This window comes from Myotis yumanensis, unplaced genomic scaffold (genome assembly GCF_028538775.1).
Source record: "Myotis yumanensis isolate MYYU_CA2020_CCGP unplaced genomic scaffold, mMyoYum1.0.hap1 SCAF_10, whole genome shotgun sequence".
NCBI lineage: Eukaryota > Metazoa > Chordata > Mammalia > Chiroptera > Vespertilionidae > Myotis > Myotis yumanensis.
The window spans coordinates 39,398,040-39,426,001 of NW_027223761.1; the positions used below are offsets into that span (position 1 = coordinate 39,398,040).

At 40.6% G+C, this 27,962-nt stretch overlaps 1 protein-coding gene and 1 long non-coding RNA gene across 7 annotated transcripts in view; both read left to right on the plus strand.

The window, feature by feature from the left end:
* LOC139017246 (uncharacterized) overlaps window positions 1-27,962 on the plus strand; it is a 211,667-nt gene that overhangs the window by 130,574 nt on the left and 53,131 nt on the right. The gene's annotated exons all lie outside the window — the stretch shown is intronic.
* On the plus strand, window positions 307-27,780 carry LOC139017243 (interferon-induced very large GTPase 1-like). 6 transcript variants are annotated; one of them, XM_070425394.1, is made up of 4 exons: window positions 307-527; window positions 818-931; window positions 5,593-5,796; window positions 20,330-27,780. In XM_070425394.1, exon 4 carries the CDS (start codon window positions 20,332-20,334, stop codon window positions 27,631-27,633), a length of 7,302 nt encoding a protein of 2,433 aa, XP_070281495.1. In that variant the 5' UTR covers window positions 307-527; window positions 818-931; window positions 5,593-5,796; window positions 20,330-20,331; the 3' UTR covers window positions 27,634-27,780. The 6 variants fall into 6 exon arrangements, with proteins under 6 accessions (XP_070281495.1, XP_070281498.1, XP_070281494.1 ...); XM_070425397.1 differs by lacking the exon at window positions 5,593-5,796; XM_070425393.1 differs by lacking the exon at window positions 818-931.

Sequence of the window (27,962 nt, forward strand, 5' to 3'; positions counted from 1 at the left end):
ACTGAAATAAAAATTAACAGATTTCATTAGCACTGGGAGCATGCTTCTCCCTTTGTCCTTAAGTTACATGAGAATTAGAACACCAAAGCTGAGGAAATCACTGATCTGCAAAATGTACCCATGTCTCCTCCCACATTCTCTCTCTATCCTATTTGTGATGTGTGTTTTTAATCTTGTGTTCTGCCAAACCCTCATTGGCGCGCACACACACACACACACACACACACACACAATTAATTAGTCTTCTAATTACAGTAATTTTAAATCAAAGAATCATAAGAAAATAAACAGAATTCCTTTTAGTCAGCTGATTTTTTAGAAAGAAAATAAAAACCAGCAAAACCAAAAGTGAAACCACTTTTTTTCATCCTTCTTGGACTATAAATTCAGGCACCTCAACCACAGCAGAGCCTAAGTCTCAGCTGGAGGTCAGAGTCAGCAGCTTACCAGGCTCTGGGAAGGAACCTCCTCTCCATGCAGGGCTCTCTGGAGTGATCTGAAGACAGGAGCTGACCTCAAGGAGACAGGTAAGTGAAGAAGGAGGAAAATGGGGAGACAAAGACAGACTCAAGGACTAAACTAGAAACAAAAATTTATGGAAATAGCCATAGGGAACAGTGAGAGAAACAGCAGATTAAGACATCCTAGAACACTACATGAATCTGGCACAGTCATTGCTCCAAAACACACACACAGAAAACAGCTCGAAATCTGGGTAAAAGGGAGTAAACTATTCAACAGGCAATGAAACAATTTGGCAAACTGTATTATCAAATAAAAATAATCTAGACAAGTCAAAAGAGACTTCATTTGACAGGATTATTGCAGTAAAGGGAAGGAGACTACTGTGATGTGGAAAACAACCCAGCCATAGAGCTGCAAGCATCTCACAGGCCACGAAGAAAGGAACTGTCTTCACAGGGAAGAACAGGTGAGGAGGGAGTGGGGTAAAAGGGAATATTTGACCCAGAGGTTTGCTGACTCTTAGGCAGGATCTATAAAGAAGGGTTGTTGACTGGATCAGCAGGAGGGTAGGTGAAAGTTCAGGGGACAGAAGAAAGGAGAGAAGCTGAATTAAGGTTTACTTGCAAGCAGTTTATTGTGATTGATCAGTGGAGGCAAAGAGCTCAGTTCATCTTTATTGAGACAAAAAAAATCATGATTAAATGGTTTGGTTCTGGTCTCATTATAAGTGAAAAGGGACATGGGTGAATCTTATCTATAAGTCATATGGGTCATGGTGCTTCTGTGCAGTAAGCCAGTTGGGGAAATCCCGAAAGTCTAAATTCAGGTTTGATTCTGAAGAACTGACCTGTAGCCTTATTCAAATTCATTAGAGCTTTAATAGGAGAAACTTACATACACGGGCAAAGCAGCTGCTTGCTCCCAGTGGTGGCTGGCAGGGAATAAATCCGCACCCTGCAAGGACAGGGTCTCTTCTCCATAGGGGTTAACAGTGAAAGCATATAGTGGGTATCACATAGATCACCAGAAAGAACAATGCATTTCCAAGTTAACAGATAACACCCACACTCTGTACCTACATTAACCTCCTTCCTGGGGACATGACCTTTCTCTTTGGGTGGCATTCCAGCTTTCTGGGTCATCAGCAAACCTGAGGCTACAGAGTTAAGCAGTGACAGAGGGTTAAACAGAGAGTCCAACATGTTCCAGAACCTTTACTGATGGAGACATATTACACCCCCTTCTTTCCTTCCAGTTTTGTTGACTGGTCTAATAATCAAATTGACAGAAAACAGATTAACAGGAAAAAAACAAATATAATTATGTATATACAGAAGCCTTCAAAACACATGAAAATTCAAAGGCAGGCAGGCAATTGAGGCTCATACACCATCCTGAGCTAAGGAGAAGGGTGTAGGAGTCTGGAGCTTCAAAGGGGGGAAAGACAATTCACAGAATGATAAGAGCAAATGTTTGGTTAAAAAATGTTTACTGTGCCACGCAGATAAGTCTTTTTGACATATAAATGTATCTCTAGCGATAGCTCTCTTCCTGGTATAGGTCCCTTCTGTAATTCTTCTAGCAGTTAAAAGAGAGGTTAAAAGCTTTTCCTGAGTTGGCTGGGTCTTAATTGCCTTCAGCTCAAAACAATGCACTTGCCAAAGTGCCACATGTATTCTGTATCCTCTCAATTTACAGGATTAAGACAACTGTGAGGTTGAGGAGAGATGGCAGAGTGTAGATTCTAAGAGAAGAAACTGAGCTAGAAAGTTAGGAAGAAGAAAAAGAGTGGTTGTGTAGGAATTGGGTTATGGCCAGATTATGAGAGGCCTTGAGAGCCATGGCCAAGTAATGTGATGATATCCTAAACCAATGAAGAGTTTTTAAAATTTTGTAAATAAATGATTTAAGTGTGAGTTTCAGGATGCAATGTCCACAATGGACCACAATAGGGAGAGAGATAACAGATTCAACAGCTTTCATAAAAATAAGTCAAATAAATAGGGCAAACTAATGCCCAATGTTCAATAAGTATCTTACAGGAACTTATTTAGGGGGAGAAATGAGAAAAATGGGATTCCAAGACATTAAAGGTGACTCCATCACCATTTCCCCCATCAGTAGTGGATGGATACCCCAAAAAGGCTAGAGCCAGGAAATTTGGATGAGTTTCTAATTCAATGAGCCATTCTACATCCTTATCCAACATATCCAAAGAGCATCTCCAAATACAAAGGGAATAATAATGTGACTGGACAGGGATGGGCCTGGATGGCCTAGAGCAAGTCTGCCTCAGGCCAGCCTGTAGTGTGGGGGTTCTTGACTTTGTATAGAAAAGATTTCACAACACGAGTCCAGGTGATTTTCAGAGAATGCTTATTAAAGCTGGGGACTGTGAGACACAGGAAGAACTTAGGGTAGAAGAAGCAACAGGAGAGAGTCTACCAGGGGTGGGCAAACTTTTTGACTCGAGGGCCACAATGGGTTCTTAAACTGGACCGGAGGGCCGGAACAAAAGCATGGATGGAGTGTTTGTGTGAACTAATATAAATTCAAAGTAAACATCATTACATAAAAGGGTACGGTCTTTTTTTTTGTTTGTTTTATTCATTTCAAACGGGCCGGATCCGGCCCGCAGGCCGTAGTTTGCCCACGGCTGGCTAGGCGGTGCTCTCCTTTCGCTCCCTAGAAACATAGGAAAGAAGTGAACCAAGGCAGGCTGCTCTTAGCTCACTGGGAAGTCAGGATGAGCTGCCGCTGCCCTATTCTCTCCTGGTTGCAAGTCTCGTGGGGACCCTTAGAGTTTAGGGGGAAGGGGCAAGGGCATGCTCTAGAGCAGTGGTTCTTAACCTGTGGGTCTCGACCCCTTTGGTGGTCGAACGACCCTTTCACAGGGGTCGCCTAAGACCATCCTGCATATCAGAAATTTACATTACTATTCATAACAGTAGCAACATTACAGTTATGAAGTAGCAATGAAAATAATTTTATGGTTGGGTCACAACATGAGGAACTGTATTTAAAGGGCCAGAAGTTTGAGAACCACTGCTCTAGAGAGAACTCACAGTGAGTCTTTCTCCTGGACATTTTCTCCCTCTCTCTCTCTCTCTCTCTCTCTCTCCCTCTCTCTTTTATCTAAGGGCAAGAATATTAGGGGAGGGTTTCAGCAGAATATTCATCAGTTTATAGGTGCATTTTTAATGTACTGAGTTTGGGGTCATTCTTTGATCATTACTTTTATCTTGTGTCTGTCTGGCTTTTATGGGGTTTTTGTCCTTTATTCCCCTAACTTCATTTGTCCTTGGGTTTAACTGGCACAAATGGCATTAATTGGGTCTCTGTTCTCTATTTCTCAGATCAGGGTGATTTAAGCTATGTATTCTCTGGTTAGGGAGGAGAGGTATGAACTATTTGCTCTCAACTCTATGGAGAAGACAAGCTCTTGCCATTCACAACCTAGCTGTAATTTGTTCAAATTGTTTGTCCTTGTTTAATTTTCTTGTTTCAGTTTCCCTATGCCACTTGCCCAGGAATGTTCTTAGCTTCTTATTATCCTGCCACAACAGATAAGTCTTTCTGATTTTTTTTAATGTGTGTTTTTTTTAGAAGGCACAGATGTAGAGGCAAACAAAAAAAATTGTTTAATTTTTTATTGGGCTGTAATTGACATATAATATTATATTAGTTTCTGTTGTTCAACATATCAATTTGATATATGCATATAACAAAATGATCACCACAATAAGTCTACTTAATATCCATCGCCACAATAGTTACAACATTTTTCTTATGATGAGAACTTTTAGGGTTTTATTCTCTTAGCAACTTTGAAATATATACAGTAATACACTATTGTCAACTAGAGTCACCATGCTGTACATTACATATTCAGGATTCATTCATTTTATCACTGTAAGTTAGTATCCTTTGATCTCCTTTACCCATTTGACCCCCACAACCCCCACCCCTAGAATCTACCAATCTGTTCTCTGTGAATGCCTTTGTTTTTGTTTCTATTTGTTTGTTTTAGTTTTCACATACAAGTGAGATATACCTGTCCTCTGACTGACCTCACTTAGCATAATGCCTTCCAAGTTCATCCATGTTATGTTAAATGGCAAGATTTCCTTCTTTTTGTGGTTGAACTAGAGGTTCGGTGCACCCAATTCGTGCACTGGTGGTGTCGGGGGGTGTCCCTCAACCCAGCCTTCACCTTCTCCAATCTGGGACGCCTCAGGATATATCCCTCTCACAATCCGGGACTGCTGGCTCCTAACCATTCGCCTGCCTGGCTGCCTGATTGCCTCTAACAACTCTGACTGCCAGCCTGATCTCCCCCTTAACGCTCCCCTGCTGGCCTGATTGACACCTAACTGCTCCCCTGCCAGCATATTGATACATTTGAAAAAAGATCAATGAGTGTGAGTCAATTAGATTGAAAATCATGATGATGTCATATCTGATTGTAAGGACAGAGGAGAGAGAAGAGTCAAACATGACTCTGTTTGGGGCCTGAGACACTAGTTAGATGGGAATTGGATGAGTGTGTTAGAGAATAAGAAGAGGTTTGGAAAGAAGGTGGGTGCAATTTGGGATGCACTTATTTATATCCCCCCCACAGCATGGCCCCTGCTGGTGAGAGCCACATCTCTGTCTGAGACTGGAGCTGAAAGGGTTTCATTCCCTTGGGCCTCCAGGGATTGAACCTTCTTCTTCACTCGCCTCGATGATTTACACACACTCCCTCCAAGCACTTAGATGCTCCTGTACAAGGGCCAGTTCAGTTCCTTTCTGTCCTCAAAACAATGCCTCATGCTTCAACTGCAGCCTGGGAATTTACTACTAATCACTAGATACACAAGGACAAAAATGTAAAAAAACTGTGGGAAGGGAAAAATTGTTCTCCTGCTATCTGACTTCAGAATACTTCAGGTAAAGTCCCAGAGTCTCACTAGTTGAAAGCAAATTAGAATATGGGGTTACACTCGTTCCAGGAATGTCATGTCTAATGTGAGCATATACCCCATATAAGTGGGCTCTATGAACCCCCAGTGAAAGGTCACATAGAAGATGGTATCATGTGAGTTCTTCTAGCTGGCTTAAAATATGTTTGTTTGTTTTTTCTAGAGGCCCAGTGTATGAAGTTTGTGCACTGGGGGTGTGGGTCCCTCAGCTTGGCCTGCACCCTCTTGCAGTCCAGGAGCAGGAGCGGGCCTAAGACATCAGTCAGACATCCTTAGTGGTGCTGCAGAGGTAGGAGAGGCTGCTGCCACTGCTGCTACATTCACCAGCCGTGAGCCCTGTTTCTGGTTGAGCATCTGCCCTCTGGTGGTAAGTGTGCATCATAGCAACCAGTCGTTCCTCTGTTGAGTCGATTTGCATATTACCCTTTTATTACATAGGATTATTATATAGGATGTTAATTTCATTGAGAAATAACTTATGCACAATCAAATGCACCTATTTAAGGTATACATTGATGAATTTTTCCTAGTTGAAACCATCGAAACCTTGAAAAAATTCCAACAGTTAAGATACAAAACACTTTCATCATGCCAAAGAATGCCTAGCACTCTTTGCTATTTCTGCCTCCCTCTGCCAGTCCCCAGGCAACCACTGCTATGCCTTTTGTTGCAATAAATTTGTTAGTATTTTATAAAAATGGAATAATACACTCATGTATTATTTTATTGATAGCTTCTTTCACTTGGCATAATAATTTTTATATTCAACCAGGTTGCTGCATGCATAAGCAGTTATCTACTTTTATTGTTGAGTAGTATGTCATTGTATATCATATTTTATTTATGTGTTTACCTATTTAGGGAATGTCCAGTTTAAACAATTATGGGGGAAAGCTGCTATGAATATCTTCTCCCAAATCTCTTATGGACATATATTTTTCTTTTTCATGGGTAGATACCTGGAAGTGATATATCTGAGTTGTATGGCAGGTGCATATTTAACTATTTAAGAAATTTTCAAACATCTTTTAAAGTGGTTACCAGTAAGTGTATGAGATTTTTAGTGGGCCTACATCCTCCCTGACATTTGATACTGTCAGTCTTTTTAATGTAAGGCATCCTAACTAGTTATCGCATTGCAGTTTTGTGTTTCCATAATGAGTAAATATGTTGACCATTTTTTCATGTTGACCATTTAATATCTTCTTTTATGAATTGTCAGTTCAAACTTTTTGCTCATTTTTTATTGCATTCTCTTACATATTAGAGAACAAAAGTATTTATGTAATCGGAATACCAGTCCTTTTTCCAGATATAAGTATTACAAACATTTCATTTCACTCTTTAGTTTGGCTTTTACTTTTTTTTTCTTTATTTTAGTTGTTGACATATTACAGACAGCCTCCATTTTCTACCTCTTTGCCCACCTCCACCCAGGCCCCACCACCCCTCCCCTGACCTTAACCACTCTGTTGTCTGTGTCCTGGGCTATGTATATATGTTCTTTGGCTACTCTCTCCACCTTCTTTTATCCAGACCTCCTCACGCCCATCCCCTCTGACCTCTGTCAGACTCTCCCGTGTATCCATGTCTCTGGTTCTATTTTGCTCATCTGCGTATTTTATTCATTGATTCTACATATTACTGAGATCATATGGTATTTGTCTTTCCCTGACTGGCCTATTTAACTTAGCATATTAATCACCAGGTCCATCCATGATGTCATAGGGATAAGAGTTTCTTCTTGCTTTATAGGGGTGTAGTACTCCATTGTGTAATTGTAACACTACTCTTTTATACATTCATTTACTGATGGGCACTTGGGCTGTTTCCAAATCTTGGCTATTGTAAATATCACTGCCAGGAGTATAGGAGTGCATATATTCTTTCTAATAGGTGTTTTGGTATTCTTAGGATATATATACCCAGAAGTGGGATTGCTGGGTCAAAAGGCAGCTTCATTTTTAATTTTTTGAGAAAACTCCATACTATTTTTTTAGAAAACTTATACATTTTTTGAGAGTGGTTGCACCAGTCTACATTCCCACCAGCTGTACACAAGGATTCCCTTTTCTCCACAATCTTTCCAACACTTGTTGTTTGTTTATTTATTGACTAGATGCCCAGTGCACAAAATTTGTGCATGGGCGGGGGGAAGGGGTCTCCTCAGGTCAGCCTGCACCGTCTTCAATCCGGGACCCCTTGGGGGGATGTCTGACTGCTGGTTTAGGCCTGATCCCAGGGATATGGCCTAAACAGGCAGTCAGACATCCCTCTCACAATCTGGAACCGCTGGCTCCTAACTGCTCACCTGCCTGCCTGCCTGATCACCCCTAACTGCCCTCCCTGAAGTCTGTCACCCCAAACTGCCTCTGTCTGCTGGCTTGGTCACCTCCAATTGCCCTCCCCGCCGCTGGCCTCATTGCCCCCAACTGTCCCTGCCTGCTGGCCCAGTCACCCCCAACTGCCCCCCATTCACTGGCCTTGTCACCCCCAACTGCCCCCCCCCCCACCTGCCTGGTTGCCCCACACAGCCTGCTGTTCAGTTGTTACTGTGATGGCATCCCAGACAATTTGCATATTCCTCTATTATTAGTATAGATGATAAATTCTGGCATGTATGAGGTGATATTTCATTGTAGATTTAATTGCCATCTCTCTCGTGATTGGTGTCGTTTAGCCTATTTTCATATATCTATTGGTCATCTTTATGTCTTCTTTAGTGAAGTGTCTATTTAGTTCCTTTACCCATTTTTCAATTTGACTATTTGTCTTCCTGGTTTTGAGTTGTATAAGTTCTTTATATATATCAGAAATTAACCCCTTATCTGATGTATCATTGGCAAATATGTTCTCCCATACAGTGGGTTCTCTTTTCATTTTGTTGATGTTTGTGTGTGTGTATTTTGTGACTTTTTTTTTCTATGCAGAAGCTTTTTAGTTTGATATAGTTCCATTTATTTATTTTTCCCTTTGTTTCCCTTGTTCTAGAAGATATATTGGTAAAAATATTACTACTCAAGATGCCTGAGATTCTATTTCCTATGTTTTCTTCTAAGACTTTTATGTCTTGGTGACTTACATTTAAATCTTTTATCCATTTTGAGTTCATTTTTCTGTATGGCATATGTTTGTGGTCTAGTGTCATTTTTATGCATGTACCTGTCCAATTTTCTCAACACCATTTATAGTATATTAAAGAGACTGTGTTTATTCCATTATATGCTCTTGCTTCCTTTTTTGAATATTAATTGACCATAAAGGCATGAGTTGCTTTCTGGGTTCTCTGCCCTTTCCATTGAATTATATGCTTATTCTTATATTAGTACCAGCCTGTTTTGATTACAATAGATTTGCAGTATAGTTTGATATCTGCTATTGTGATTCCTCCAACTTTGTTCTTTCTGAAGATTGCTGATGCTATTCAAGGACTTTTTAAATTTTTGGAATATTTTTTCTAGATGAATGAAATATGGCATTGGTATTTTAATGGGAATTGTATATAATCTATAGATTGTTTTGGGTAGTATGAACAGTTTAATGATGTTAATTCTTCCTATCCATGAACATGGTATATGCTTCCACTTGTTTGTATCTTTCTCCATTTCTTTCTTCAATATCCTATAGTTTTTTGAATATAGCTCTTTTACCTCCTTGTTAAATTTATTCCTATGAATCTTATTTTTTTGGTTACAATTTTATTAGTTATCAGTCTATTCCGTTTCTTTTTTTATTTTTCCTGATTCAGTTTTTGAATATCATATGTGTGCAGGAATTTGTCCATTTCACCCAGGCTGTCCAAGATGTGGGTATGTAGTTATTCATAGTATTTTCTTACAATCCTTTCTATTTCTGTCACTTTTCTTCTTTGATTTGTGATTTTATTTATTTGGGTCTTCTCTCTTTTTTTCTTGATGAGTCTGGCTAAATGTCCATCAAACTTGTTTATCTTTTCAAAGAACTAGCTCTTGGTTTCATAGATTTTTGTCTTGTTGTATTTTTCAGTCTCTGTGTCATTTATTTCCACTCTGATGTTATTATATCTTCTCTTTTACTTACTCTGGGCTTTGTTTATTGTTCTTTCCTACTTCTTTTGGGTGTAAGGGGAAAATGTTTATTTGAGATTTTATTTGCTTCTTGAGGTAGACCTGTAATGCTATGAACTTTCTTCTCAGGACTATTTTAGCTGTGTCCCATAGATTTGGGTTTGTTGTGTTTCATTTTTTGCCAGGTAATTATTTTTCTTCCTTGATCTAATTGGTAATCCATCCATTGTTTAACAACATGCTATTTAGCCTCCATGTGTTTGAATATTTTCAATGTTTCTTTTTTTTAATTATGTTTTTACTGATTTTTAGAGAGAGAGGGAGGTAGAGGGATACAGGCATAGATACATCATGGATCAGCTGCCTTCTGCATGCCTCCTACTGGGGATCGAGCCCACATCCCTGGAATCAAACTGGTGACTTCCTGGTTTAAATGCCAACACTCAACCATTGAGCTACACAGGCCAGGCTGATGTTTTTATTGTAGTTAATTTCCAGTTTCATGCCTTTATGATCCACAAAGATAATTGATATGATTTTAATCACCTTGAATTTGTTAAGACTTATTTGTATTCTAACATGGCCTATTTTTGAGAATGTTCCATGTGCCCTTGAAAATGATTTTTATTCTGCTGCTTTGGAATGAAATGTTCTATAAATATCAAGTAAGTCCATCTGATATATTGAGTCAATTAAGGTGTCTGTTGCCTTTTCGATTTTTTGTCTGGAAGATCTATCCAGTGATGTAAGAGGGTTGTTAAAATCTCCTACTATGATTGTATTGATTTCAGTCTCTCCCTTAAAGTCCACCAAGAGTTTTTTTTATATATATATTTAGGTGCTCCAATATTGGATGCATATATGTTTACGATGGTTACATTTTCTTGGTGGATTGATCAGTTTAGTATTATATAGTTACAGTCTTTGTCTCTTTAAAAAATATATTTTAATTAATTTCAGAGACAAACGGAGAGGGAGAGAGAAATAGAAACATCAATAATGGAAGAGATCATTGATGCCCTCCTGCATGCCCCCTACTGGGGATTGATCCTGCAACCTGGGCATATGCCCTGACTGGGAATCAAACCATGACCTCCTGGTTCATAGGTCAATACTCAATCACTGAGCTATGCCGGCTGGACTCCCCCTGTTTTAAATTGCATGAGAATTTCACAATGAGTACACAAGAAATACATTTTTTTTAAAAATCAGGTGAGCCAAACAAAAAACATAAAATAAAAACCCATCTGAACCACCATCTTGAGATAATCAATGTTAAATTGGCTGTACATCCTTTCTATAAGATTTTTTTTCTTGTGAGATCTTTTGAAAATGAAAGTAGGATCAGTCTATATTTGGTCTTCAGGATCCTTTTCCACTGAAGAGTATATGGCAATCCTCCTTCTGAGCAGGTGATAGGGCAGGTGGCTGTGGTACCACTGATCTAAAAGGTACTGCGCTCTCATCCTCAAATCCCAGGAATCTAAACACCGCAAAGAACTTCTCAGTGCACACATATTTGCATGTATGTCCAGCTGTCTACCTGGAATAGGTTGGGGTCAAGGAAGGGAACTTAGTAAGGGCTTCTAAGGCATTGTATGTAACGGGGCTATATTCTAGAGGCTCAGCAGCTGCTGAAGCCTGGACAGTTGCCCAAGGAGCCAAGGAAAAGCAGGGTCTCTGGTCTTCACCCCAGCTCCTTGCAACAACACCTATTTGTGCCTCAGTTTCCTTATTAGTTAAAAAGCTCAGGTAGAGAAAGACCCCACCCTAAGTACTACCCTTCCACACCCTCGCTGGGGTGGCAATCTGACCTCCCCCAGGAGCAAGGGCTGGGAGCGGCCAAACCTCTTTTCTGAAAGGGTAGAGGTTCCCACATAGGGTGTGATGAGCCCTGGAGCATGTGGCCACATGCTAGGGTGGGTCAACACATAAAGGATCCCCCAGAGCCCTCCAATCCTGGGCATGCCAAGCTGCCTCACACCTCCAGGGCCTTTGCATGTGCTGTGTATTCTGCCAAGAAGGCTCTGTCCTACATGCCTCCTTTGTCACTTCTCTCTCTCCTTATGGCAACTTCAAAACACAGCTTACATATCCCCTCCTCCAGGAAGCCTTCCTGACTCCTTGGTCAGTCAAATGTCCCTCTTCTGTACTCCAAAGACCCCAGTCACTGGCTATCAAAGTTATCTATTCACCTCTTGGGTCTCCCTACTTAACTCAGCTCTTGAAAGATCAAGCCCATGTCTGGCTCCCAGCTACAACTTCAGAACCCAATGGGGAGCCTAGTACACAGACACAAAATAAATGTGTGCTGAATAAAGGGCCCATTAAATGTCACCACCAGAGCCTTCTTAGGAAATCCATCTGGAATCAATAGAGCGCTTTTTGACTGTGTGACCTTGGACATGACCTCTCTTCCTGTGTCTCCCCAAGAGCCTCACTTTCCCCAGAAAATCTCCACACTCCCTGCCAACTCTGCTGCTCTCCTTCCATAATCCTCTATCACTGCCATGCCTAGGACTACTCCCATGGGGCTGGTGACAGGAAGAATGGTGCTTACAGATGTCTATTCCTGGCACCTTACTTTCTGCCCAGGCCTAAGCAAGCCCCCAGACACACTCCTCCCAACTGCATTCCCACTGTCAGCAGGTTCTCAGCCCTCAGGGATGCTGCTCTTGCTCAAGTCCAGAAGCCAGCAGCAGACCTGAGCACCCAGGCCAAGAACCAGCCTGCCCAGAGGGTCTGTGTCCAGGAGGCTGGGGGCCCCACCCCAGGGTATGTTTATCGCTTTGAGTAAAATAGCAACTCCCAAGGCTATTATGGAAACCTATTTGCAGTTTGGATCTCTCCCTTGTTTATTCCAAGTGACTGGGCCCCACAGGTAAATGCAAGGCACTGTGGGTCTGAAGCTCCATGTTATCTCCCTGTCAAAGTCAGATCCTCACTCACTGCTCACCCAGCAGCCCTGGGGCCAACGCCTTGGATCCAAGTTTCCCTAATCACCTGCAGCCCAGGAGTTGGCACACCCCATCCTGGGTGTAAACCAAGGCTCTGCAGCCTTAAGCAAGTCACCTCTCCAGGTCTCCGTCTTATCATCTGTGGCATGGGTGAGAAGGACCCCACCTGAACTAACTGAGGACAGGCAAGCACAGGCAGGCTCCATGCATGGGGGAAAGTTCACAGAACATGGAAACGGGATCCTGGGATGTGGAAAGGGATACTCAGAAGTCCAGGCCATTTTAAATGAGAAGTCTGATGCTCAGAGAGGAAAGTGATGTGCCCAAGGTCACAACTTCAGCAGCAACAGAGTGAGGACAGGAGCCCATGTGCGTCCTGCCATTGGTAAGGAGGATACTCCTGAGTAACCGCCAGGGAGGAAGGAGGGGAGAGTGACAAGGACTCAGGAAAACAATGAATTACACGTGAGGCTTATGCAACTGAGGATGGGTCAAGGTCAGCACTTCCTGTATGTGCGGACCCTGATTGTCATAAATGGCCCAGAGCTGCAGGCACAGCGGGACAAATTGCCATTGCCTGCTCCAAGAGGGGGATTAGTAGCTACACACAGCTCGAGGGGACAGACTCATTACTTAGTACCAGCCTCCTGTCATCATGTGGGCCCTGGCATTCAACTTGTCGTGAACCAGTGGGGCCGGCACAGGGGTGCCCCAACACACACACACACACACACACACACACACACAAACACACACGCATAGACACACACATACATACAGCATTCCTCCTACCCAACCATGTGGCTGGAGTCCCCCTCTTAGAGTGGAGATAAGTCAGCGCCCTGCAGAGAGGAGGGGGAATGAAATGCAGCCGATGCCCAGAGAACTTTCTGTGACAGTACAGCCCCTGGAAAAGTACTGTATTGGAGCCCCTCTTTTCTTCACCCTCATTCTGCTGATGGGGAAACTAAGGCTTGAAGAGGTCAAGCAACTTGTGCAGGGTGATGTAATCATAATAGTTAACATCATGACGTGCTAGCATTGATAGGTACCATTAGTTCATTTAACCCTCACAACAACCTTATGAGGTGGGTGCTATTACTATGACCATTTTACAGACGGGGAAAGAGGCCCAGGGAAGTGAAGCAAGGTCACAGAGCCTGACAATGTAAAGCCAGAAACTCCATGCTGTTTTCCATAATGGCTGTACTCTCTTCATTCCCACCAGCAGTGTGTGAGGGTTCCCTTTTCTCCACATCCTCATCATCACTTGTTTGTTGATTTATTGATGGTAGCCATTCTGGCAGGTGTGAGGTGATACCTCATTATAGTTTTAATTTGCATCTCTCTGAAGATCAGTGACTGTGTGTAATTTTTCATGTCTCTGCCATCTGTATGCCCATTTTGGAGAAGTGTCTATTAAGATCCCTAGCCCATTTTTAAATGGGATTGTTTCTCTTCCTTTTGTTATTTTGTATAAGTTCCTTTTATATTTTTGATATTAACCCTTTATCAGATGTATCATTGCCAAATATGTTCTCCCATACAGTGGGCTCTCTTTTCATTTTGTTAATGGTTTCTTTTGCTATGCGGAAGGTTTTTATTTTGATGTAGTCCCATTTGTATATTTTTCTCCTTAGTTTCCTTTGCCCTAGGACAGTGATGGCGAACCTATGACACTTTTTTTGGTTGATTTTTCTTTGTTAAATGGCATTTACATTTATAAAATAAATATCAAAAATATAAGTCTTTGTTTTACTATGGTTGCAAATATCAAAAAATTTCTATATGTGACACGGCACCAGAGTTAAGTTAGGGTTTTTCAAAATGCTGACATGCCGAGCTCAAAAGGTTCGCCATCACTGCCCTAGGAGATGTATCCATAAACATATTGCTACAAGAGATGTCTGAGTTTTTGCTGCCTGTGAGTTCTTGTCGGATTTTTATGAGAAGAACTTACATGCATTTTATCCATTTTGAGTCTATTCTTGTGTATGGGGTAAGTTGGTGGTCTGGTTTCATTTTTTTGCATGTATCCCAACACCATTTAATGAAGAGACTCTCTTGACTCCATTATATGCTCTTGCCTTCTTTGTCAAATATTAATTGATCATAATGGCTTGGGTCAATTTCTGAGGTATCTTTTCTGTTCCATTGATCTTTATGTCTGTTCTTGTGCCAGTACCAGGCTGTTTTGATTACAGTGGCTTTGTAGTATAACTTGAAATCTGGTATTGTGATTCTTCCAACTTTGTTTTTCTTTCTCAAGATTGCTGCAGCTATTTCGGGATTTTTTGTTTGTTTGTTTGTTTGTTTGTTTGTTTGTTTTCATATACATTTTTGGAGTATTTGTCCTAGATCTGTGAAATATGCTGTTGGTATTTTGATAGGGATTGCAATGAATCTGTAGATTGCGTTTGGTAGTATGGACATCTTAATGATGTTAATTTTACCAATCCACGAACATGGTATATTATTACACTTGTTTATATCTTTTTCAATCTCTTTTTTTAACATCCTTAGTTTTCCAAGTACAGCTCTTCTTCCTCCTTGGTTAAGCTTATTTTATTCCTAAGAATCTTAATTTTTTTTTTTTCTGTAATGATAAATGGGATTGTTTGTTTAGTTTCTATTTCTGAGAATTCATTATTGGTGTATAAAAAAGCCATCAATTTTTGGGTATTGATTTTTGTATCCTGCTACATTGCAAAATTCATTTATTAAATCTAGTAGTAGTTTTCTGGTGGAATCTTTAGGGTTTTCTATGTACAATATCACGTTGTCTGTGAATAATGAGAGTTTTACTTTCTTCTTTCCACTTTGGATGCCTTTTATTTCTTTTTCTTGTCTCATTGCTGTGACTAGCACTTCCTGTACTATATTGAATAAGAGTGGTGAAAATGAACATGCCTGTCTTGTTCCTGTTCTTAGGGGAAATAGTTTTACTTCTTGCCCATTGAATATGAAGTTTTCTGTAGGTTTGTCACATGTGGCCTTTATAATGTTGCGATATGCTCCCTGTATTCCCACTTTGCTGAGAGTTTTTATGAAAAAATGGGTGTTGGATTTTGTCAAATGCTTTTTCTGCATCTATTGATATGATCATGTGATTTTTGTCTTTCAATTTGTTCATGTGATGTATCACATTTATTGATTTGTGAATATTGTACCAGCCTTGCATCCCTGGAATAAATCCCACTTGGTCATGGTGTATAATCTCTTTGATATATTGTTGGATTCGATTTGCTAGAATTTTGCTGAGGATTTTAGTGTCTATGTTCATCAGGGATATTGGCCTGTAGTTCTCTTTCTTTGTCATGTCTTTATCTGTTTTGGGGATGGGGATAATGCTGGCATCATAAAAAGAGCTTGGAAGTATCCCTTCATTTTGGAATTTTTGGAATAGTTTGAGCAGGATAGGTGTTACTTCTTCCTTGAATGTTTCATAAAACTCCCCTGTGAAGCCATCCAGTTTAGGGTTTTTGTTTGCTGGGAGTTTTTTTTAATTACTGCTTCTATTTCCTCAGTTGTTATTGGCATATTCAGGTTTTCTGATTCTTCCTGATTCAGTTTGGGACATTGTATTTTTTCTAGGAATTTGTCCATTTCATCCACATTGTCCACCTTGTTGGAATATAGTTGTTCATAGTATTTTCTTACAATCCTTTGTATTTCTATGGTGTCAGAGTTTACTTCTTTGGTTTTGTTTCTGATTTTATTTATTTAGGTCTCTCTTTCTTTCTGGATGAGTCTGGCTAATGGTTCATCAACCTTGTTTATCTTTTAAAAGAACCAGCTCTTGGTTTCATTGATTTTTTTGTATTGTTATTTTAGTCTCTATATCATTTATTTCTGCTGTAATCTTTAATATTTCCTTCCTTCCTTTTCTTGTTGTCCCCTTTCTAATTCTTTAAGTTGTAAGGTTGAATAGTTTATTATTAGTTTTTCTTATTTTTTGAGGAAGGCCTATAGTGCTATGAACTTCCCTCTCAGGACTGCTTTTGATGTGTCCCAGAGATTTTGGGTTGTTGTGTGTTCATTTTAAATTTTTTCCAAGTAATTATTTTACTTTCTAGATCTCATTGGTAACCCATTCATTGTTGAATAACATGCTATTTAACCTCCATGTGTTTAAATGTTTTTGAGACTTTATACTGTAGTTGATTTCTATTTTCATTTCTTGTGATCTGTTTCATATGATTTCAGTTTTCTTGCACTTATAGAGACTTTTTTTCTGTCCTAACATGTGGTCTATCTTTGTGAATGATCCATGTGCACTTGAGAAGAATGTATATTTTGCAGCTTTGCGGTGAAATGTTCTTTTGAACCATCTAATCCAGTATGTCATTTAGAATCACTGTTTCCTTGCTAAATTTTGTCTGGAAGATCTATCCACTGAAGTCAGTGAGGTGTTAAAGTCCCATACTATGACCATACTGTTGTCTATCTCTCTAGAATATATATATGGTGTGTATATATTTACCAGGGATACATCTTCTTGTTAGATTGATCCCTTTAGTATTATGTAGTGACCTTTGTTGTCTGTCATGATGGCCTTCATTTTGAAGTACATTTTGTCAGATGTAAGTATTGCTACACCAGCTTTTTTTGTTTCCTTTTGCATGGAAACTTTTTTGCGTCCCTTCACTCTCATCCTGTGTGAATCTTTTGTTATGAGGTGGGTCTATTGTAGACAACATATAGTTGGGTCATGTTTTTGTATCCATTCAGATACCCTATGTCTTTTGATTGAAGCATTTAATCCATTTACACCTAAGGTTATTATTGATAGGTACTTATTTATTGCCATTTTAATTCTGTATGCCTATGTTTCTCTCTCTGTTTCCTCTTCTCATTACAGGAGTCCCTTTAGCATTTCTTGCAATGCTCGTTTGCTGGTGATAAACTCCTTTGGTCTTTTTATTTGTCTGAGAAGCTCTTTATTTCACCATCTATTTTTAATTATAGCCTTACTTGATATAGTAATCTTGGTTTCAGATCCTTGCTTTCCATTATCTTGAGTATTTCATTCCATTCTCTTCTGGCCTATAGAGATTCTGATAGAGAAATCAGCTGACAGCCTTATGGGAGCTCCTTTGTAGTAACAGTTTGTTTTTCTCTTGCTGTCTTTAAGATTTTCTCTTTGTCTTTATTTTTGGCACTTTAAGTATTGTGTGTCTGTACATGGGCTTGTTTAAGTTCTTCTTCCTTGGGACTCTCTGTTCCTCTTAAACTTGTCTGACTTTTAACTTCACCACGTTAGGGGAGTTTTCTGCCATTATTTCTTCAAACACATTCTCTATCTCTTGCTCACTTTCTTCCCCTTCTGGCACACCTATTATGCAAATATTGTTATGTTTTATGTTTTCCCACAGCTCCCTTACACTGTCCTCCTATTTTTTGTTTTTTCTTTTTGGTTCTCTGATTGCAGGATTTTTTCTACCCTATCTTCTAATTGGTAATGTGATTCTCAACTTCCCCTAATCTTCTGTGTATTCCTTCCATTGTATTCTTTATTAGTGCTATGTCTTTCTTCATAGTTACTATATCATTTCTCAATCTGTTGAGTGTCTTTGCCATCATTATCCTGAACTCCATGTTTGATAAATTTATTTTTTAAAATTTTCATAAGTTTGTTATCTCCATTTCATTTAGCTCTTCTTTTGGAGAAGTCTCTTGTTCTTTCATTAGGGTGTTGTTGTTTTTGTCTCCCCATTTTGGCTGCCTGTTTGGTTTTGTGCCTATGTATTAGGTAAATCTGCCATGCCTCCCAATTTCTAGTGCAGGACAGTGTCAAATGCTGTTTCTGACTAATTAGAATGGCAAAGACTCAAAGCCTCCAGAGACTCACCTCTGCTGCAGACTGATTAGATTCAGTCTTGAGTAGTTTAAGACAATTGTCCACAGGTGGGCCAGAGGTTTTCCAACAAGACAGGACAATTGCTTCTGCCTGGAGGCTAATTGTTATTCTCAGTCTCTTAATGGGCCTCAGGAATTCCACAGGGTGGGGCAAGGGGTTTTCCAATTGGGTGAGGTAACTGTCTTCCTCCAAGGCAAAAACTTCCTGGATAGTAAGGATCTGCCTGCAAAAGATGTCCTCCACAGCGTGAGGAAATGATTCAGCTCAGGAAACCAGGGTGTCTGCCCTCAAAGCTCTAACTCCAGAGCCCCAAACCCTGGCTTCTCTTCACACAACTCCAGTCCACTCTATACTCCCTCTGCCAGAGCCTAAGGATGCACACAAAAGTTTTGTGTTGGCACTTTAAAAGGGTGCCTGCATTTCTAGCTCTCTCTCCCTGGCAGACAGCAACCATGCTGCTTTACACAGCCAGATGTTATGTGGGCACCGTTCTCAGTTCTGGTGCTCTCTGCTGGGGTTTCCAGCTTGTGGTTTAGACCCCAGAGTTTTCAGTGGCACCCCTCACAGTTGAGATATCTCTCTGGAACTTCAGCTGCTGTCTGTGGGAAGCCAACCATCCATCTCATGCCTGTGCCCTTCCTACTGGCCTCTATGCAGTCTCCACTTTCTGGCCTTGGTTATCATGGTTTTCTCCACAAGAGTCTTCATTTGATAATTCAAGATGGTGTGTGGTTTTTTGTTTGTTTGTTTGTTTTTTGTTCTTGTCTTTTAGATGTAATCCATTTTGGTACTGGGAGCATTTCTGTGTAGCATCCACTTGCTCCACTGCCATTTTTAATGTCTAATTGTGTCTTGTTATATTAGATCATCTAGTTACTCTGTGCCTTTTGCTTGATGAATTCTGTCTGTTTAGATTTAGAGAAATTATTAATATGTAAGTGTTGAATATTGCCATCTTATTCATTCCTTTCTAGTTTTTTATTTTTTTCCTTCTCTTTCTGCCTGCCTTTGTAAATTGGTGATTTTCTGCATTTATTTTACTTCATTTTTATTGTTGACATTATTACTGATGTCCTCCATCTCCCCCTGCACACACACACTTTGCAAACCTCCACCCAGCCCTTCCCCCTCATTCCTCTGGCCACCATTTCACTGTTGTCTGTGTTCATGGGCTATATATATATATATATGTTCTTTCAATAATTTCCTCACCTTCTTTCATCCGGTACCCCCACCATAGTGTGATAGTGTTTTAAAAACCTGGGGTGGGGTAAGGGCTGGGTAGATGGAGGCAAAGGGGTAAAATGGGGGACGTATGTAATAATATCAACAATTTTAAAAGACAGGAGAGTTTCCCTAGCTGGTTTGGCTCAGTAGATAGAGAGTCAGCCTGAGAACTGAAAGATCCCAGGTTCAATTCCAGTCAAGGGCACATGCCCGGGTTGTGGGCTAGATCCCCAGTGGGGGTCTGCAGGAGCCAGCCAATCAATGATTTTCATTGCTGTTTCTTACTTTCTCTCTCCCTTCCTCTCTTAAATCACTAACAATATTTAAAAAAAATAAAATAAAATACAGGAGAGTACATGGATATCATTAAATGGCATAAGAAGTGACAGAGATAGGTGGGAAACATTTCAACACAGGTTTGATAGAAACAACATGAGGAATAATAACTGGTGTTATCCCTCTTGTCTTTAAAATAAATATCAAGCTACCAAAGTATGTACATTTTCAAATGGCAACCTTCACACAATGCTCTCCCTACAACTGATTTTGTGGAATAGAAAGTGCCAAAATCCAGACTATTAAGTTGCAACTCACCCAGCAACTAAATAGCTGTACATGTTGAGAGCACCCACAAAGATATCTTGTATACACACACACACACACACACTGAAAAAATTTAAACAATAATACACTTGTTGGAACAATGAAAGAAATGGAGGAGAAAGCCTCAAAGACTTGCATGTTGATACTCCCAAATTGTTTGACATGTGGATGACACTTCCAAGGACTAACTGTCTTTTCTGTCCACAGCCATGGACCCATCCAAGTCCCCCTCTGATGAGCCCCTTCTCAAAGGGAAAAGAAGGCAAGATCTCCAAGAGATGCTGAGAGAAGTAGGACTGGAAATTGAGTACTGGTTGCCAAAGCTGCAGAAACACCTTGGTGTGAGCTGTGCCCAGGCCTTACAACATGTAGAAGAAAGAGAACTCCAGAAACTCAAATCCCAAGCAAAACATTCCTGGGAGAAAAGGGCTCTGGAGAAACTCCTCAAGCTGTCATACTCACCTAGCTTTTCAGAGTTACAGGAGTCTCAGGGGAAAATGATAAAGAAAAAGAAGAAGAAGGAAAAGCAAATGTGGAAGGAGCGAAGATATTTCAAATCAGAAGAGAGGCAACAACAGCAACGAGAGGCAGTGAGGGGGGAAAAGACACACCTGAGGTGGTCAATGGAGCTCCCCAACAAGAATAGGCGACCACCCGAAAAATCCCTGCAAGAAGTCATGGAAAACATGGAGGGAAAACTCAACCTCAATGAGAGGACACTGTCTCATAGGCAAAACCTTCCAGATAGAGATCTGGTGCGATGGGCATCTGGAGGGCTGGCCCTGCAGGGAATTTACAAAACCAGCTCCCACAGGAGCCTTCTAGAGAAGAGAGAAGAGCTACTCAGTGTCCCCCAGGAGTTCTTACTCTTTGGCCCTGAGCACAGCACACGAATGGGAACCTGGGAATTTACATCTTCTCAAGCAGAATCCATGTTCACCAAGATGATAGAGAAGCTGGGGTTCGGTGTAACTGCATCAGCCAAGGGCGGAGGTTGGGGACTTTGCTTGGAAGCTGTTATGGACCACGGCAAACATTCAGAATCCAAGGAAACTCGACAGTCACATTCTGAGCACTCCTATTTCTGCTCTACCAAGTTCAGCTATGTCCCACTTGCCTCCTGCCACTTTCCCATGGATCAGCTCCAGTTCTCCAAGGCTGCTCTCCAGGAACTGAAATGCATTGATGACCTTCTGTGTGAGCCTGCAGATCAAGACAGACTCCCCTTGCTAAGGGGCAGGACTGAAGCTTTTTTCCACAGGTTTGGCTCTCATGCTAACCAGGGCCCTCTGCACCTGGGAGGAATCTACTGGTGGAAAGCCACTTCAGAGGGTTTCCGGAGTGAGCAGCTGGAACAAGTAAAGGAACAGTCAGCAGAGATCCTAAACAGGTTCATAAAGGGAAGCTACAGTGGCTTTGGAGTGAAAGTTGCTGTAGATGTGGATGGGCCAGACTCTTGTTCAGAAACAGCCGCCCAAAGCACAACCTTCCAAAGTCTCCAAACCAAAGCCCAATTATCTGTGGCCCAGACAGGTGGCCCACCAGAAGCAAATGGCTTTCTCCAGTGGAAAGCTGGCCTAGTTGCCAGTAATCAAACCTGGAGTGTCATTGACCGGGGCCTTCAGCTTGTGCCCATTTGGGACATCATCCTCTCCAACCACAGAAGTGATTTTAAGGATCCATGTCAGGTGGCTAGCTTACTGAAGGATAGCTACACTGCTCTGACTGGTATCTCTGCCCAGATCCAGGATGGAGAAGACTTACTGAGTGTTGAAAAGGAGGCTAGGGTTTTCCTAGAGGATGTGAAATCTTGGGAGGTATCTGATCCTAAAAGCCAGCTTAAAAAACTGATAAATTTCATGCAAATGTTGAGTCAAAAAATAAAAAGTTATGATGCTTGGGTTAACATATGCCTCACAGACTGGGGTCTGCAGAATTTTCTGGTAAACACTGTTAACTTTTGCAAAAAGTCTTCCAACTATGTAACTAAGTTTATTAAATCTCAGTTGTGCAGCCTTTTGGATCCTCACATCTACAGAGTGAGTAACTTCCCTCAGGCTCATTCCATCATGAAGTGGCTCTTCCAGTCAGAGTCAGACCAGGAGCCTATGAACATCACCCGTTTATCTGAACTAATTAAAATCTTAAAGGAAACCAAGAATGACCTCATGGAAGTGGAGGTGAAATCTGAGCCTGCCGAAAAAGTGGAGGAAACTCAGAGAAAGGCCACTTGTGAGGTCAGTTTGTCACTCGGTTGCTTCTTGAATTACCTCCAAGAAACAGAGCAGCCAGACACACACCTCTTGCTACTTTGCATTGCAGCTGGTGCAGGATATCATGTGGTAAACAATACGTTTCAGTGTCCTCTTGGGTTTCATGAGTTAGACTTCCTACTGGATACAATGCAAACTGCACAAGATAAATACCAGGAACTCAAAAATATTTGCACCTACAGAGCTCAGGCATTCCTAGTGCTCACAGGTCTTACAGCTACCAGTGGACTCACAGATGTTTCTCCGGAGGAGAAAATACAACGTTTGGTATTAATAAGCCATCACCTGGGTCAATATTTATCAAAGGAAGTTGCACATGTCCTCTCCAAATCAGGAGCAGATCATGATTGGAAAAACTTAGAGAAAGACTTAAGATTGCTCATTGATGGTAATTATGAAGACACCATCTCCTCTTTGCAAATAGATGAGATAGGAAAAAACTTGCAAAGTAAGTTCCCTAAAAAGAAACAATCCTATGAACCACATGGTAATAGAAATACCAAATGGGAAGTCATAGAAGATACAGCCTTTCTGAGATTACTACAGAGTCTAGGATTAAAACATTACTACCCAAAAGGGATGAGCAGAGCTAACTTCCATCTGATCAACAAAACTTCTGTATACAACAGCAGACCCAGATCTGAAAGGGAGCTTCCCTTATATTTCCTTCAGAAGCTACAAGTGCTGGATTATGAACTGAGATACCTAGTCTTCAAAAATGATGAAAACACACAGAATCAAGTCTATCCAAGTGCCTCAAATCAGGAAAATGAGACTTTTGATCCATATGAAGACATGCTTGAAGACAGGAATACTCCCACTAATCCTTCACCCTCTAATCCTAAGCCCCATATTCACCCTATGGATATTCAGATGGCAATTCTTCACTGTGCAGATAATTTTGCCAGACAGTATATTTTGTCCAAACTTTCCATGTGCCAGTTTGCACTCCCTCTTCTCATACCTAATCCCTGCAGTTCTCAAATTGAATTCTCTCTCTGGTCTCTCAGTCAAATTAGAAGGAGCTGGCAGGAAGCAAGGAAATCACCAAGAGAGGAGAAGATCAATTACAAGCATAAGCAGATGTGTCATGTCTCTACCCCCATTGTATCCTTTATAAGAGTTGGAAATGGCTTCTCTGCTTCCAAATCCCAGATCATGAACTGTCTTCTCAGTAAACGTAAACATGATGTGTTTTTCCACCGACATTGCAGAGGGAGCACCAAAGACTGTCTCTTGATGGGGGGAGTGGTGGAAATCTGCTGGTTCTGCCCTGGGGGAGAAGATGAGGACAGATTTGACAACTGTGTGACCTTCACCAATCTCCATGGAGATGCAAAGGAACATAAGAAGCAACTCAATTTCTTGCAGGAGGTCTCTTCTCTCTTTGTTGTCCTTATGTCAACTTCTGATGACAATAAAGAAAACCGAAAAATTATTCGTGATCTGAGTCAGTCACCAAGACCTTTGATTTGTTTACTTGATAACAAAGAACAAACTGTAGCCAATAATTCTAATGAAAAAGTGATAATAGGAATCAGGAACCGAAATGAAGCAGAATTAACAGAAGAGCTTGTTACTACAATGAGATGTTTGCTGGAGCTCTCGGACACTGTTCTCAGCTTAGAGGAATGTGCAGCAATTGCTCGCAAGCAAGGATTTCTTATTGACGAAGACCAGAGAGATTGCAAGGAAGCCAGAGAAAAGGCAGAGGTCCTAATAGCTCTACTGAAAGAAGTGAATATATCCCAGATAAAGGAAAACTTACTACCCCTTCAGGGACACCTATGGCATCGTTGGTGTAAAAAGGACAAAGAACTCTATCATCTAAGAGAAAAAGGGAATCGAAGCATTGAACAACACAAGAGTGAGATTGAGACAGAAAAGCAAAGAATACGGAATCAACAGTTGACCAGAGCTTTTCCTCTCAATGACTTGATGCATTCTGTTCTTGAAATTCTCCAAAATCATTCAGAAACTCCACCCACACACTACTTTTTGCAATGGCTGAGTGTGTTTTTGGACAACCTGACTTCAGGACACTTGGAACAACTGAATGAAAAGAAAAACTATTTGTGGTCACTGATACAAACAGAAAAGCAAAAGGCACCAAAGAGCCCTGACCTCCAACACTGGCAAAGAGAGATAGAAGCTATCTCCACAGAGATTAATAACTGTACCTTTGGAATTGAGCAAATTCTTAGAGAAGTTGGCCAGATCTATGAAGCTCTGGCAGAAGTTTCCCCCACTAAAGATACCCTTTATCTCTCCCTTCCCCAGATTGCTGCAGATCTGATGATATCTGGGGCTCCCATTGAACTGATGGATGGGGATGCTTCATATGTGCCTCTAAAGTGGGTGGCAGCTCTTTTTGACAAGGTCTCTGAGAAACTTGGAAACAAACGGCTGTTTGTTCTCTCTGTCCTTGGCCTACAGAGCTCAGGGAAGTCCACCCTGCTGAATGCACTTTTTGGGCTGCAGTTCACGGTCAGTGCTGGGAGGTGTACCCGGGGGGCCTACATGCAGCTCCTGAAGGTCGAAGAGACTTTCACAGAGGAACTGGGCTTTGACTTTGTGCTTGTTGTGGACACAGAAGGCCTTCGGGCCCCAGAACTCAGCAACAAATCCAATAATCGTGACAATGAGTTGGCAACCTTTGTCATTGGACTTGGAAACTTGACTCTGATCAATATTTTTGGGGAAAATCCATCAGAAATGCAAGATATCCTACAAATAGTAGTTCAAGCCTTTATGAGGATGAAACAAGTAAAAATCTTCCCAAGTTGCCTTTTTGTCCATCAGAATGTGGGGGAAGTTACAGCTAAAGATCAAACTATGGAAGGAAGGAGGCGGTTAGAGCAGAGACTAGATGAAATGGCCACAGCTGCAGCTGAGCAAGAACAGTGCTCAGATGTAACCCGCTTTGGTGATATCATTAAATTTGATACCAATACTGATATCTTCTACTTTGCTCACCTCTGGGATGGCAATCCCCCAATGGCCCCTCCCAATCCTCGCTACAGCCACAATGTTCAGGATCTGAAAAGGAGAATTCTTATGGCTGCCAAACAGGAGTCTAGGGGAAGCATCATGAAGATATCAGATGTGAAATTGCGAGTTCAAGATTTGTGGAGAGCCCTGCTGAGTGAGAACTTTATCTTCAGTTTCAGGAACACCCGAGAGGTCATGGCCATGAGCAAATTGGAAACCATGTATAACTCCTGGACCTGGCAGCTGAGGAGCCACGTGCTAGACTTGCAGAACCAGCTCATCAACCAGATTAAGAATGGAAAAATCCAGAGAGTCACAGCAAGCACTCTTGAGGCTCCAGTTACAGAAAAATATAAAGCCATCCAGCAAGAACTGGAAAAATATTTTAAAGAAGATCCAGATAGTGAAGTCATTATTCAGTGGAAAGCAAGTTTTGAAAATAAACTAATAAATCTTAAAGAGGCACTTATTTTTGAGAGCAAAAATAAAGCCGAGGGACATATAAGTTATAAAAAGAATCAAGAAATACTAGATAACAAAAAGTCAGGTTATGAAAAGGAATTATTGGAAAGAAGCCGAGAATTGGCTTTAACTGTAAAGGATAAAGAACTGAGTGAGGAAGAGCTGCATGTCAGATTCAATCAACTTTGGGGTAAATGGGTCTGTGATGTGTCCTCAACTGTCCCTCCTGGCACAGAGCCTAACATCGATGTGGATTCTGAAGACATCCTTTTGGACTATTTTAAACAGGAGACAGACATGGTGAATATACTGAAGAAAAAGTCTAGAAAGGAGTTTGAAATCAATTATGAAAAACATATCAAAATGTGCAGATGGTATGGTTTATTACCAAGGTACTTAGAAATACATGATAAAGAGTCCATAAAGAGGACTACTGGCCACATTATTTCAAGATACACTAAAAATATTAAAAACCTTCAGGGGCAACAATGTGATTATGATCCAAGTTATTTCCATGAAATCCTGAACTTAATAGAAGAGGAGGTGAAATCTGCACCCACTAAAGACAGATATACATTTACAAGTAAGTACAAAATTGACTTATCTTTGTGTTTATTCCAAAGAGCATCTGAGAATTTTAAGGAGATGCATATGGCATTCAAAAGAGCAAATGATCCTGTAAATTATTTGGAAAGCAAGAAAGATGATTTCCTCATGAGTTTTAAGATCTCTTGTCAAGGAGCAACCACAGTCACAGAATTTGTTGATTTTCTATGGCACAAACTCACTCCTGCCGTCTCCAACACGATTTGGCAAAAAATGGCCCCTAAAATTGCTGGGGACATGCGAGCTACCTGCCCAGCATTCAATGGAAACAGGGCTAACCTGGAGAAACACATTCTTCTCTCCCTGGCAGAAAATGAAAATTTTGATGATTACTGGGAGTACATTCATAATCCCGAATCATTTTTTAAGGATTACATTCAAAACCACATTAAAATATATTGTTTAGACCAGATAAGGAAAAAAATAAGAACTTTTTTAAAAACAAGTATAGGTGACCTTAAGAATACCATCCTCTCAGCTATTCATGAATCCACAGCAATAGCCAAAGATAAAAGCAGCACTGTGTCTGGGTGGTTGGATTTGTTCTGTGATCACTTGGGGAGTAACTTAAACTTTCCACGAAAAGACTTGGTGAGCATTGAACACCAGGAGATAAAAGATATTGAGTTTCTCAAAGAAACCATGAGTGAAGCTTTGGATCCCGCAATGATCACAGTAGAACAGGAGTGTTTGAGTAAGCCTGTAGAAGACATGGTTCCTGAAATCCAGAACATGCTCTCTGAACATCTCTGTGGCTGCTGGAAACAGTGTCCCTTCTGTGGAGCAATTTGTACAAACACAATCCCTAACCATGATGGAGACCACAGTGTTCCTTTTCACCGTTCTGAAGCTGTCAATGGATGGCACTATAGCAAAACAGAAGAGTTGTCCCTTGATTTCTGTACTAGTTCGGTAGCAAGTGATGGAAGATTTATATTGAATGATGATGACACCATTTCATTCCCCTATAAGACCTATCGACAGGCAGGAGGGGAATATGCCACATGGAGCATCACCCCAGACACATCCACCCAGCCATACTGGAAATGGTTTGTCTGTCACTTCAGATCAAACCTAGAAGAAAAATACAAGAAAAAATTTATAGGTAGAGGTGAAATCCCAGATGCCTGGACCAAAATAACAAAGGAAGATGTGCTTGATGACTTGGAAAATCAATAATAATCAATTTCCACAAAAGAGTACCAGAATCTGAAAAAGAGTCACAGTATTTCAACAATCCTAAAATGCCTTTCCTCACAATGACAATCTACATTATTTACATTTTTCAAATAAAACATTTAAAAATAAATCATTTATCAATTTCAAGAGTGGGAGATTTTCTGTGAAAAGACTTCATTTCTCTGTCTCAATTTTTCTGATTAACTAACAAATTACTAAAATATATGAACTCATTATAAAAATCAAATAATATTTAAAATAACTACTTCATATGTTAACTATTATTTAAAATATATTTTATTTTTAAAGCTATGATGTTATATAAAATA

Bases quoted from the DNA above. Each gene is read 5' to 3' on its own strand.
- LOC139017243 (XM_070425394.1), top strand. From the start codon at position 20,332: ATGGACCCATCCAAGTCCCCCTCTGATGAGCCCCTTCTCAAAGGGAAA.